This window comes from Podarcis tiliguerta (genome assembly GCF_965153285.1).
Source record: "Podarcis tiliguerta genome assembly, chromosome: 3".
Taxonomy (NCBI): Eukaryota; Metazoa; Chordata; class Lepidosauria; order Squamata; family Lacertidae; genus Podarcis; species Podarcis tiliguerta.
The window spans coordinates 70,345,525-70,359,462 of record NC_139536.1 but is presented as its reverse complement, the minus strand read 5'-3'; the positions used below and the strand labels follow the sequence as shown (position 1 = coordinate 70,359,462).

General features: G+C 40.9%; 1 protein-coding gene across 2 annotated transcripts in view; it reads right to left on the bottom strand.

Moving 5' to 3' along the window:
* The window catches only part of SCML4 (Scm polycomb group protein like 4), a 72,869-nt gene that overhangs the window by 21,341 nt on the left and 37,590 nt on the right, over positions 1–13,938 (bottom strand). For both annotated transcript variants that reach the window (XM_083433569.1, XM_083433568.1), the window contains 2 exons: positions 6,836–6,965; positions 2,513–2,713 (listed from right to left, as the gene is read on the bottom strand). In XM_083433569.1, coding sequence (XP_083289695.1) covers positions 2,513–2,713; positions 6,836–6,965 — 331 coding nt within the window. The remainder of the gene's footprint in view (positions 1–2,512; positions 2,714–6,835; positions 6,966–13,938) is intronic.

Genomic DNA, 13,938 nt, shown 5'->3' with positions numbered 1-13,938 from the left:
ACAACTGATTGGCATGCTTTCAGGAACAAGCTGAAATAATTTCTCAAACATGTGTAGCTTTTTGTTTCTTTCAACAAGGATGCAAACTGGGATCAGAGTGCCTCGGGGGGAAATGAAAGTGGAGACGGAATATAATTAAATGTTGCACAGCAGGATAAAGCTCAGGGTTGCACAGCATGGAGGAGGGTCCCAAGGATGCGGCAGCAATGGTGTGGTGATCACTGCCAAACATGTTTTATCTACATCCACTTTCAGGGAACTAAATAGTTCTTAACGTGTATTTGTTCTTCACCTTTTCCTTAGTAAATTCAGCTAAAAATGTTAATGCCTAATTTCCAAGTAACTATTACATAGCTTAAAAACGAAAACAAAGCAAAAATCTTGTAAACGTTTGAGTCAACTAACATAGAGGCTTAAACATTTCCATTATTTCTCTCTCTATCCTCCTCACAGAAACTATCAGCATTCTCCAGGAGGTCCAAGACAAGAGTCTTGTGGCACATTGAGGACTGGCAAGTTTATTACAGCACAAACTTTGATTGACTAGAGTCTATCCTCAGTTGGCAGATACGGTACATATGAGTATAGAGCAGGGCTGGGGCACCTGTGGCCCTCCAGTTATTATCAAACTCTAACGCCCATCCTTCCTGACCAATGGCCATACTGGCTGGGGTAGATGGAAGCAGGAGTCCAGCAAGATCTGGAGGACTGCAGTTTCCCCATCCCCGGTGACATCCTCATCAGATGGACGTTAAATACAAAAACATACAGTGTGCGACAATTACCTTGCAAGAACAATGATTCAGAACAGCAGTAATTGATGCTCATTTAGTTACTCTACTTAGTCATTCAAGCAATCACTTCACCTACTTGTCAAAGCAAGACACACATGGCTTGGAAAGGAGCCAGGAAGGAGCCTGAGCACATCCGTAACTTCTTGTGGAGGTCCTGCCTCACAATATGAGGAAGTGACTGTGCCCTAAGGGTACTTCCATATGGCAGTTGACTGCCGACTTGGTACTGCTCATGCACTCAAGCTTTGTGCAGCATCCACGCAACCTCATCCTCATAACAATTCCACCCTGTATTATTTTCTCATTTAATTTCAAATTACCATTTATGCAGAAAATCCAATACATAACTAAATAACCCATAGTAACAGTAAAAGTATATTATATTGGGTGGGTGGAATATGAGGTGGCATTTTGAAGAGGACTTCTTATGGTCACTATGAAAATGTTGCATGCATGAACAGCGCCGAGACAACAATAAATTGTCACGTGCAAGTAACCTTACCGGTGGATCAAAGTAACACCATTAGTTTGTAATTTACCACTCAGCATTCCATTTGCTTCTCTTCTTGCTTTTAATGCAACAGCTCCATTGAACATTAAAATATTGGAATGAAATTTGATACATCTGGGAAACAATTATACATTTCAAGTTTAAATCTAGTGCCACCCCTTCACCGTCACCAAATGCAAAGTGCAATGCCAAGCAGAATAATTCGATCAAATTAACCAAAACCAATGAAGTCTGGATGTTGATGCAGATTAAGGGGAGGATTTCAGCTCCCCCATCTCCTGAGCCAGCTGCCAGCTGCCAGCTACATGCTGTGATCCAGCAGCAAGGCCCAAGGAAACTCCTCCCGCCTCGCTGCACGCTCCTTGGGTATAGGAACCTGACATGTGCACCAAGGCCCCATTGGCCAGTGTTCACCCCAATGCACCTGACAGGCCCAAACACCACTCTGTCTCTGATATTAGTTGGATTTCCCCCCAAAATCCACTCATCAACCTGGAACAAATGCCAATTAGCCATATTCAGACAACAACCAAAAGTGTGAAGCAGAAGAAAAAGATGTGACACAGACCAATTAGTTTCTCCCCCCAAAATCCTTCTCAGTCCCCTCAATGAGAAGAGGGAAGAGTGCAGGGTGGAACTGGCTTAAATTGCTGGATCTCCACTTTTCCCCTACAGGGAAAATCACCCCATTTGGTTGCCCACGTTACCCCTGCAGCAGAGTCCGTCTCTCCTCTTCTTGCAGGGGTGGAGGGTGTGGCAAATGCTCTCCCCCCCCCCTCACAGACACAGGGAAGGAACAGAATTCTAAGGGAGCCATGCAGTCCACTTTGAAGAATGCAACATAGAACGCTTGGTGCATGCTTAGAAAACTATTATATATTTCATGTTTGAAGACCAGCTCATGCTCAAAAAAGGTTGCGTGGAAGAGTGCAAAACAGATTGTAATCCATCATCTAAAGTGAATCCCTTTAATCACTCATTTTTATCAGCTGGAATTAGACAAAAGACTGCTTCTAAGTACAGAGACAAGTGTAACATAACTAGAGTTGCCATATTTTGAAGAACGAAAAAGAGGACACATTTGCCAAATTCTACTTTTAACTATGAATCGTTATAACGACTCTCATTTTACATACCAGTGAAAAAAGAGGATGCGCCCTGGAAAAAGAAGACATATGGCTACCCTAAACACAACATACATTCTCACCTGACACCATTTCACCTCCGTAGCCCTGCTTGACAAGTGAGAAGACGGTCTTTTGCTGGTGTGCACAGTCAATGCATGCCTGAACTGCCTGCTGTAGCACCATCGAAGGCCGCTCAGGTCCAAAGTGGTCTGGAAGTTGCTGCACTTTCTTTCGTTCAAGGTATGGCCCCACATTTGCTTGCTTGTTGACATAAATGCAGACTGAACAAAAGGAGAAAGATGTCACTGTAACAACAACAACAACGTGTGAAGACCCCCAAAACCACCCCCAAATGAAGACACAATAGACACAGATTTTAGTTTAAGGTTCTTGGCATTAAATTTTGGCTACAACTTTATTGATTACAGCATGTGAGTGGTTGCTTGGGTATTGGTTCCAGACTACCTGAACCTGCACGGTGGCAGGAACAGGACTGACACTGGGCACCACCAGATATCAGTAAGGGAAAGCATCCTGGGAGAGTGAGAACTCCTTCGATCTTACAGCTCACCCCAGATGCTCCCAGGGGCTCTGGCATGGCCCTAGCCCCTTGACAGGGTTCAGACAAAAGCAAGGCAAGCCCCTGGATTTCTTTAAGCCCCTGGATTCCCTAGCAGCAGCAATGGGGGGGGGGCAGGCACAGCCAACCAAAACATTGAACCAAATGCCTAACCGCCAACCTTACAAAGTTGTGACGATTTGCTACACAGTATGCAAAAACCAAGCGGCACCAACCAATCAGCCAAATGGCAAAATTCCTACCGGGCCCCTGCTCCAAAACAGATGACCCCTAGACAGGGATAGCAAGGCCATAAGAACAACCCTACATATAGGGGGAGGAGGGCAAGTGATCCACTGCATGTTGCAAGAAAGTGAAACTCTCCAGCGATGTGCAGCAGCTTAAGTAGCCCCTCAGCAGCCAATACCCAACCCAACTGACGAAATTTCTGCCCCAGCAACAGAGGGGCAACCAATGGAGTGTTGGGGCCATCCAAAAGGTCCTGCCCCACAACAGGGAGGCAGTTTCTGGTGATCTCACCACAACACGTGCCCTCCATGATGGAGGACCTGACTAATAACAATTTTATTATTTGTACCCCGTCCATCTGACTGGGTTGCCCTAGCCACTCTGGGTGGCTTCCACTAGTTGTCCCAGGAAAAAAACCCATAAGAAAATGAAACATATTTTTGGTCTGGCAGCACTGATTTGAGCAAAGGCAAACAGCTTTTGAATTGCCATTTTATCTGCTTCTAATAATAGGACAAGATAGCGGTTTGGATCCAGGGCTAGCTCGGGTTTGAGACGCCCCCTTCTTGTGGGGGCTCCCATTGCACTTACCTTCTGGTAGTAATATTTTATATCTCTGCTGGGTGATTGCTAGCTGCCCAGCACTTTACCCACAGTACTATTGACATAGTGTTGTTCTGAGACACTGTAGGGAATTAAAATAGCAGGTGGGTCACAGAACCAGCTTTATGGGACAGGGGAGAGGCTGGTTTAGAGGTTGGTCCTTCTTGGGCTTGGGACCCCCCTCCAGCTGCTTAAGATGCTAGGTGCTGACTATAAAGACCATGAGGCACCATATGTACACCTGCGGTGCTTCACTCCCAGGTTTGTATTTTAGACAGAAGTTTTATGTATTAAAAGGTACACATTTAGAGCAATCAGTACAGAATGCATTACAAGTAATTGTGACATTTGTTCAACCTTTTTTTGAAAACAAAAAACCAAACAAATGTTTTTAAGAGTTTTAATCTTCCTGAAACACTGAACTTTAATCCACAGGAGTGAATGCCAAGTGTTCATTTACAGGAGAAAATAAAGTGACAAAGAAACCATTGAAGGGGAGGGCTAAGCATATTTCCTGCTGAACTCCAGGGACCCCCCAACTATTGAGAATTAAGCCTACCAGTATTTGTGTAACCCTATCCTGGATAATTTCACTGATAATTTCAGTATATTTGCTTCCAATATCTGTGCAGAAGTTGTTTCAAGGCTAATTTTAAAGTTTACATTCTCAAGAAAGAAGAGTTTGCACAGTTCTGCATGGCAGATTTCTCTGAAATCCATAAATCCACTTTTTAAAAAACCTCTTATCTGAGAGTGAAGGAAACAGAAATTGACCTAAGCTGTGTTCTGAGAAGAGATAGCAAACCGTAAGGAATTAATTAACAGGCTGAAGGTTCAGTGTGCACTATATTTCATCATGATATCCGCTGTTCACTGGACATATAATTCAGACTGCAGTGCTAAACCCTCTTTCCTGGGAATAAGCCCCTCTGAACCCGCTACTAAGTAGGCATAGGACTGTGTTGTAAGGCAAGCATTTGAAATGGGGGGAAATTAATGCAGTGGTCTACAGATAAGAATATGGTTAGAGAATACTGTCATTTGCACAATACAAAACTGAATTTATTGATGAAAGGCCGTTTGCTAATAAAAGAAGTTTATTTGGTGTTTTTTTAACTTACTTGAAAAGTCATATTTCATGTTCTGGTAGTGGTACACCTCATTCCTAGTATATGAGAAATCTTCTTGTAAGAAAGCACAAAAGCTTTCTCCCATAAAGTGCTTTAAGGATATAGGCAATATTCAATGATGTTCTCCAGCTTGCACCCAGTTAACCTTCAGTTTCCCTCCCCCCAGCTCCCCTCCCCATGTGACCTCAATATCTTCTCTGGAGGATGCCCTGCACCAATGTTTTGGGGCATGGAGGGAGCAGAACAGAAAGCCCAACGGCATGAGTGCAAACCTCAAACTATATTGCATCTCATCCTACGGGTCTGTACTTTTAAGAGGTTTAATTTGTGGTGTGTTGCAATTATATTATTTTATTGTCGCTTGTGATTTATTGAATTAGGTATGTAAGCCACCTTGAGAGGACATTGTTGAATAAAGCAGCCCAAAAACCTTTTAGTTAGTTAATTAGTTAATTAAGAGGCCACTAAAATGAACTGCTCAGGAAAAAGAAAACCAATCTTTGATACTTATGCTGAAATCTATCAACATATATTTTATCTCTTCTCCTTGTACTTAAATGTTCAATAGAGGACAATGTTGAGGCTAAAAGGACAACCCAGCTTTTACATATTGTTGCACAGATTAATAACATGGTTTATAAGACGATTAGGCCTCTGTAGCATGAGAATCCCTGTTAACATTTTACATACCGGAACCTTCCTGTTTTAAGGGATAGCAGAGGTTCCAATCTTTCTGGCATGCATGCTTATTTTATAGGATTGTGTGAGTCAGCCTAAAGTAAGACACATTGTTATTGCTGGCTGCAAGCGTGCTAGAGTTGTCATCTTTCAGAACATATAGCATTACCCTGTGACAGAAATCAGATAGGTGACAAAAGAAATTATAACAGAGCGAAGGACGTGGATGATGGCTGAGCAGTGTTGGGGATAATATACAGTTAGTATCACACCATAATGAAAATCTAGTGCTTGAAGTGTTAACAGCCACTCAGGCTGAACAATAAAAAGACTCAAAGCAATCTATTCTGGGTAAATAGGACTATAATGGCAATAATAGTTAGCATTACATAGCACTTCAAGCCATCAAAAGGCCATACAAACAAACAGGAGAAACCATTACAAGCACGAACGAAGGACATGAACTGCATTACGGAGATCTGATGACAGATTTATTAATACAAAACAGCACAGATTTTTGCTTCCTACCGATGAGTGACACAGTGTTTCTTAAGGCAGAGCTGGGGTGTGCTTTGTTTATGTGTGTGCAGTTGATTTTCTATCATGTACAGACATGGTAGCCGGAAACAAAATTGAGAATATAAAGAGAATGAAGAAGAAATCTGGATAGATCTCCAGCAAACAATTGATAACTTGTCTTTGGAGTTCAAATATTTGCTTTACTTAAACAAGAATCACTGATGAACAGTACAGTTCAAAACATGTATAGGATAGTGGGTTTTTAAAGTTCAATAAAATAGTTTTGATGGAGGAGGGGTTGTATCTTATCATACCTAAACTTAGTATTTTGCATGCACTTTATCCTAATATGTACATTTTTAGAATCAATTTTCCCCAACTGAATGCATCTTTGTATGTTATTTTCACCAAAATGCATATTTTTGTGCACGTTTTCCCCTAATACCACACATTATGGTACATTATTTTGGTTGAAGCACTGCAGCACAGAATTTGCAGAGGTGCAAATTGAGAACACAGCCACCTTTTAGTTTACATATTATATTGGGAAGTGAATTGAATCCCCCTCTATTCCCTGAGATCTGGTTGAAGAGCAGGTTAGAAATCCTTTAAATAAATCCATAAACGAATACTCCTTTTCTGATGGACTGTTTCGTTTCACATACCTGTGAGGGCTTGTGGTGCCGCTGAGTTGGGGATTGTAGCTGCATCCTGAGGGATTGAGCTAATATCAGGTTCCGGGGTGCTTCTTGGTGGGGAAATCGCTAAAGGAGTCATTAGAACACGAGATTTCAGCTGGAAGACAGAACCAATTTGGGTAATGAAAACACATGCAGAATCTGTTTTATTATACTACATATTGGAGCTCTTTAAACTCCCATGCTACAGCAAATTACCACAGTATCACATTCATTCTTAGACACATTAATGCTTTCAAGGAATACAGGGAATGGAACTAAAATGTTAATGTATAATGCAAGTGAAGTTGCAAAAAACAAAATATTATGCAATTCAAGGCATAGTTATTTACATCTTAGGAAAGGACTATCAAAGTACAGTGGTGCCTCGCAAGACGAAATTAATTCGTTCTGCGAGTTTTTTCATTCTACGAGTTTTTTCGTCTTGCGAAGCACCAATGTGTATTGATGGTTTCCCATAGGAATGCATTGGTGGTTTTTTTTAAAAAAGGCGCAAGACGTTTCGTCTTGCGAAGCAAGCCCATAGGGAAATCCGTCTTGCGAAGCAACTCAGAAAACGAAAAACTCTTTCGTCTTGCGAGTTTTTCGTCTTCCGAGGCATTCGTCTTGTGAGGTACCACTGTATTGCTTATTTTTAAAAAAATAACTTTTTCAATGCAGATGTAAAAAAAATTTCAATGCAGATGTAAAAATTTATTACATAAAGTGCAATGCTGGAATGTTAGACCACACAGACTACTTGAAAATTGTTGGTGGTTTTAGCAGACCACTTAATTATTTTTCTGCCTGCATTAGCAATTGTATTGCACTGTGAAATATGCTGTATTGTTTTTAATTGTATTTTTTGCTTCATTTACTTCTTATATTGTATTTATTGTATTACAATTTGCATTCTATAGATTTTGAAGTTTGCTACAATAAAATCCAATATAAGAAATAAAAATACTGTTAAAAATCAATGTGAATATTTAATGCAGACATGCCATGGACCATCTGAATGAAACTTGCAGACCACAAGTGGTTTATGGACCAGAGCTTGGGAACCCTTGACATAAAGTTGTCATTTACAATTTGGCCCTTAGCTGCACACGTGTAACTCTCTTGCAGTTGTTGGTTTCTTTGTTACCCACCCTTTGTTTGTTACCCACCCACCTTGAGTGGGTTACAACATTAAAACACAATATTTAAAACCGTTTACTGATTTAATCACAAAAATATACACCTCAAGTGTGAAAGTCATTTTTTATTTTGCTTTAATAAAAATGTATCCATATTTGCACCATATTAGCCCCATGCCGAAGGGAACCCTTATGTAATGCAGTCATTGCACAACAAGCAGAGATTTAGACCCCCATGCAGTTTTTGGCATGTGTGTGTTTTAAAAATCTGACAAATCAGATCTGTCAGACAGAAGGGCATAAGGCTTTGTTAGTGTGAACTGATTATCCTTCCCTAGACACTTAAATCATGAATTATTTTTCTAAATTGTTGCATTTTGGACTGTCCCTTGTACTGCCAGCCTTACATGCAAAAGATAAATATTCCATTCTGCAAAAGAAAGCCATCCTGTTCGGCTTGTCCCTTAATGACATGGATTTGATGTGTAAGCTTCTCCGCAATGGTGATGTCCCAGAATTTGGGACCACAGTAGGTCTAATTTACAATGGCTGCTTGCTTAAGCAGAGGACACTTTCTCTTGTTCCAGGAGACAGCTCCTGATTTTTGCTAATTCCCCACTCCAGCTTTACCCGCATGCTACAGCCAACAGCATTCCAGGGATCACCACAGGAAAGTACAACAGAAAGGAAGACATGGGAAATTATGTTTTATGAGCCCTCCTTGTTCTTAGGAATCAACGTATAATCCTACCTGTTATGTTTAGAGACATAGACGAGCCAGAGTATCTGTAACTATAATAGGATCATGCCAGCATTGATAGTAAAAGCGAATGCTTGTGTTATCAAATGTCATTATTGCCTAGTTCCCATGAGATGTTTGATCTCCCAACTATGCTGTGGGTTCATACCTACATCACAATGTTGATGTAGCATTCTGCACCATTTCTGAGAACGAACCTTACATTCCGGCTAGTAATTGGTTTCCCTCCATTTATTGCAAATGACAAAATAAAAGATGCTGTAGAACAAATGCACGCACAAATGTAGGTTTGCTGGGAAATTTCAGATCCATTAGCTTTTAAACGAAATGTTTGCTATTCAGCAGCTATCTCATGCATCGCTCTGGGTGTGAAAAGAAGGGGAGTCCCTACATTGTACTGAAAGCAGAGAACAACAAATAATAAAATCAACTCAGAATACCTGAAAAGGCTTGGTGTGTGTGTGTGTGTGTGTGTGTGTGTGTGTGTGTGTGTTCAAGAATGCAAATACAAAGCATTGGGTCTGCTACAGATCAGAATCAAACCCCAAAAAAGAAAGGTTAGGAGAGCTGCAAAAGAACCGTAGAAGCAACTACCTACTTACCGCATCCAATTATATTCTTTATCATTTATTAAATTTGTTAGTCAGTTTATTTTGCCCAAGGCAAATCAAAGCAACTTCCAGCAAACAAAACAAAACTGTCCATAAATACATTAAAACCAAGGGTGCAGGACATTGAAAACATCCTGCCCACTTCTAAAAGGCCACAGGCTTGGTTATAGAGGAAAGTTTTGCCTGGTGCCTAAATATATGTAATGATGACACCAGGCAAGAGTATTCCACAAATGGGGAGTCCCCACAGAAAAGGCCCGTTCTTGTGTTTTTGCCCTCTAGACCTCTCACAACGAAGGGCCTCAGATGATGGTTGCAAGTCTGGATTGGTTCATATGGCAAACTTTTAGGGTTTTAGGGAACCAATGAGCCATAAAAATTATCCCAGACTATGACATTTCCCCTACAATTCCAGCCTTAGCTCAAACAGTGAATCTGTAGCAGGCACAAAGGGATATTCCCTTCCCTTTCTTTCTCTTTAAGAAACAGAACAGTGGAGAGGAGCTCCAGGGAGAGGAGAAGAGAAACAGAACAGTGATCTGGTTTGGACAGGGACTGGCAGTGTAGATATGTCCACTGCTTCTTTGCCCTAATAGCATGTCTCCTACTGTGTCATTTCTAATCTAAGAAGGACCAATCCATCCTTTAAGAGTGGTCTTATAAACTAGACACCTTGAGCGCACTTCTAAGCACAAAGCCAGGGCTACTGTCAAACACTTATGCAGAAAGCTAAATACTGTATTTCATCTTATTTCCCCCATCACTTTCCTGTCACTGCCTGACAACAAAATTTATGCCCCTATTTATTACCCATTAAAAAGTAATATGACAACAGATAATATGAAAAGGTACATTTTAAAAGTCAATTGCCTGAAATCTACATTTTCAAAAGCATTTCTCCTGCCCTTTCAAATGCCATTCCTGGCACAGCATGTAAAGACCGCAATGAATTTATTGGAATAGAAATATTCCACTTAGCTGAAACTTGTGTGCTTAAAGTGGGTACAGGTATAGACGTCTCCTTCTGAAATGAAAGTTCCTGTAAATATATTTCACCACACCTTCACAGGGGCCAACATCAATACTGGGGCGAGGGGGAGAGAGATGCATATGTATTTAAATATCTCTCATCTTTACCATAAGAGCTACAAGATAGTTTTGTGATCAATACATAAGGAGAACATGAAATGTGCTTAGCAAAGGGCACTTTGACTCACTTGGGGGTTGTAGTCCAAAACATCTAAGGTTGGGAGAGACTGATCTAGTGTTTGACAGATGTTTAGGCTAAAAAATGGACCATCTTCTAACTAGAAAGCAGAGTGAATGGCAACAGTTGAAAGTAGAAATGGAGGACGGTAACTTAGGGCTGTCATACGTCTGGAATTTCCAGGACAGACATCTAGGATTCATCCGTCAAAACTGGCATCCAGGTGGAATTTTTAGGAATCAGTTAACATGTCGGGGGAAACCCAGGTGTATGGCAGCCAATATCAGAAGTGTTGATTTTTTTGGCAAATTCCCCCCAAAATAGCTGAAAAACTTCATTTTGTGTGTGTCCTGATTTTTACTTTTTGAAATATGGCAACCCTACGATAACCTCCTATGGCGCATGCACGTAGCATTCCTTTTGATTCACTAAATCAATACAGCAGAAAGTGGAATGAGTTTTGTTTTTGTATTTATTATTGATTTATTGATTGCTTTCTATATAATTATATAGGGTGAAGTACAATTTTAAAAAGGAGGAAATAGTTTAAATACAGTTTAAAATGCTACAAGCAAAACCCAGATACATTTAAAACTACAACTATACTAAATAGACACACATGGGGCAAGGAGCCATTTATCTAGCTGGAAAAGCCCATTGGAACCAAAATGTCTTCAATTCCTTACAATAATAACTTGCAGGAGAAACTCTCCTGCAAACTGCAGCAGCCTGCTAGGTGCATAAGGGATGAAGTGGTCTCTCAAGTAATCTGATCCTGACTGGTACAGGGCCTTATATGTTATACCAACACCTTGAACTTGGTCTGGTAGCAGAATGGCAGCCAAGGCAAATCCTGACAGTAGGGTGTTGCATGCTGACGGGAGTCTGCAACCTTGAGCAGCTGATCCGCCACATTCTGCACTGCCAAATGAAGCCCAAAGTTAGCCCCACATAGAGCACTTGTTCTTACCACAAATGGGAGTACTTCCTTCAAACTAACTTCAACTTTCTAGGCTAGGGAGAACTATAAAGTCTCCATGTTGAAGTTACTATTATCTGTAATCTCATTCCCGGACAAATACTTTATAAAAATGAGGTGATTGTTCAGTCGACAAAAATTGTTTTATAAATTCATTAGCATTTTGGTGTACATTTCTCTTAATATGCACATTTTTGTATGCAAATTTGACTAATTTACATTTTTGTATGTAAATTTTCGTGTATACTTTCTCTCATTCCTTGTGCGCCACCTTGGCCACTGAGATCTTCTCATGGGGCACTTTTGGTGGTCCTCCATACCTCCGAGATTTGTTTAGCTTTTATGAGAAACTAAGTCGTCAGGGGGGCAGGTCCTGCCCTGTGGAACTCCTTGCCAACAAAAGTTCTTGCTTTCTTCTCAATGTCTTTTCAAAACTGCATTGTTCAGACTGGCCTGTGGAAATCTTCTACCAGCCAATTTTTATTTATATGTTATTGATTGTTTTTACTGGTGTTACTGTAAGGTTGTGTTTTTGAGTTGAACCCAGATTTTTTTATACCTTATATGAAAGTGTGATGTATAAATATTTAAGTGAATAAAATAAAAACAGGATATGCATATTAATACACGTTTTTTGGTTGGAGCACCGCCTTGCGAAATTCTGATGGATAGCTGTGTTTTGGTTCATTTATTGTTTCAGAAAGTGCAAATAGGGGAGGTTTGCCTTTAAATGCAATCTGAATGGAATTGCTACCCCACCCTTCCACAACACAGATCCATTGTAAGGGCTCTGCCTTCTGCCTAAGGCCTCTGTATCTCTTGAGCTCAGGAATGATTTGAGAAACCTGTGCATCTCTGCTTTCTGCGTAATAAAAATATATTTCTGTAATAAAGACATGAGTATACAAAGCTGTGGAAAAACCTATCCGGTGTAAAGAGACTTTTCAAGAAGACAATCAAAAGCAACGGAGGAGAAAATTGCATGTTACAAGTCCTAATTTGGATCTGACGAAGACTTCACGGAACACAATAAATCAGTAAGTGAAATGATCCCTTTGTCTGAGAAAATGGAGATCACCGGATATAAGTAATGTGCTTTTGCATGCTCCCTCCTACCTCTCAAATACTTTTTAAAAAAAAATCAAGCAGGAATAACTAAACAACTATTTTTACTCTGTTATGTTTTCTCCCTCCATCAATGGACATAAAGAAGAACCTATAAGGATCCCTTTGGACATGAAAATGTACCTGTAGGCCACTTGAGGACTTATGCTGCTGCAACTTGTTACAAGGGATTTCAGGCTCATTGTCATTTTAAGCAAGACTTTAGTCACCCCTTTGGGGATTGGCCCAGTGACAGAACCCTGCCACCTCACACCATGCCAGTACAAAATAGATGGTTCTTGAGGTCTGGGAGTCCACAAGTCATTAGCACCAATAGTCTTTGCAACTACAATGGACACGGGTGGTGCTGTGGTCTAAACCACCAAGCCTCTTGGGCTTGCCGATCACAAGGTTGGCAGTTTGAATCTGAACAACGGGGTGAGCCCCCATTGCTCTGTCCCAGGTTCTGCCAACCTAACGGTTCGAAAGCTTATCAGAGCAAGTAGATAAATAGCTACTTAATCCTCCAGGGGTCATTTACCTTTACCTGCAGCCACACAGTTCTTAACACTGTCCCAACTTCCTGTTGCAGCAAGGTGGAAAGGCCTTTAGGCAAAATTCAACCAGCAGGAAGGTGGCTGCAGGTGGGAGGAGACAATGGGAACCTTTACCGCCATGAAGTTTGTTAAGTTATCAAAGGACCCAAACTTCATTGTCTCAGCTGCTCTCTTACATGTCCTTTATTACTCCGGTTTGTTCTAATCAATATCCTAACACTTCATGTCTCAGCTGTTCTCGGTCACTCACAGAGTCTGCCAAGCTACTTTGTCACTGCCACAATGGAAGTGACAGCTACCCATAAAAAGCAATAGAGAAAGCCAAGATTTTAGCACAGCTGTGATTGGATAGCAGTGTCTGCTCCTGTCAAACAGAGAGGAGTTTCTCTTGGTGTTCAGCCTGGAAGCTCCCTCTCTAGTCAGAGAGATGAGGTGCTCTGAAGTGCTCTTACCTCTATGCTCCCAACCTCAAAGGTCCTGGTCTTTATCAGCCAATGTTTGGGTAGTATTATCCTTACTTCCTTTTAAATTTGAAAAAAATTAAGGATATCCCATGATATCCTTAAGGAATCCCTTAGTCATGTAGAACCCACTCTTATTTTGGGGTGGCCCCATACAGCCCCAAAGCATAGAGGCACTTTACTGCAACTCTAGAGGGGAAATTATTATGCTAGAACCCAAAGAGTCATTCCATGAAACAGCTACTAGCCAAAACGATGGGAGTTTATGTGGGA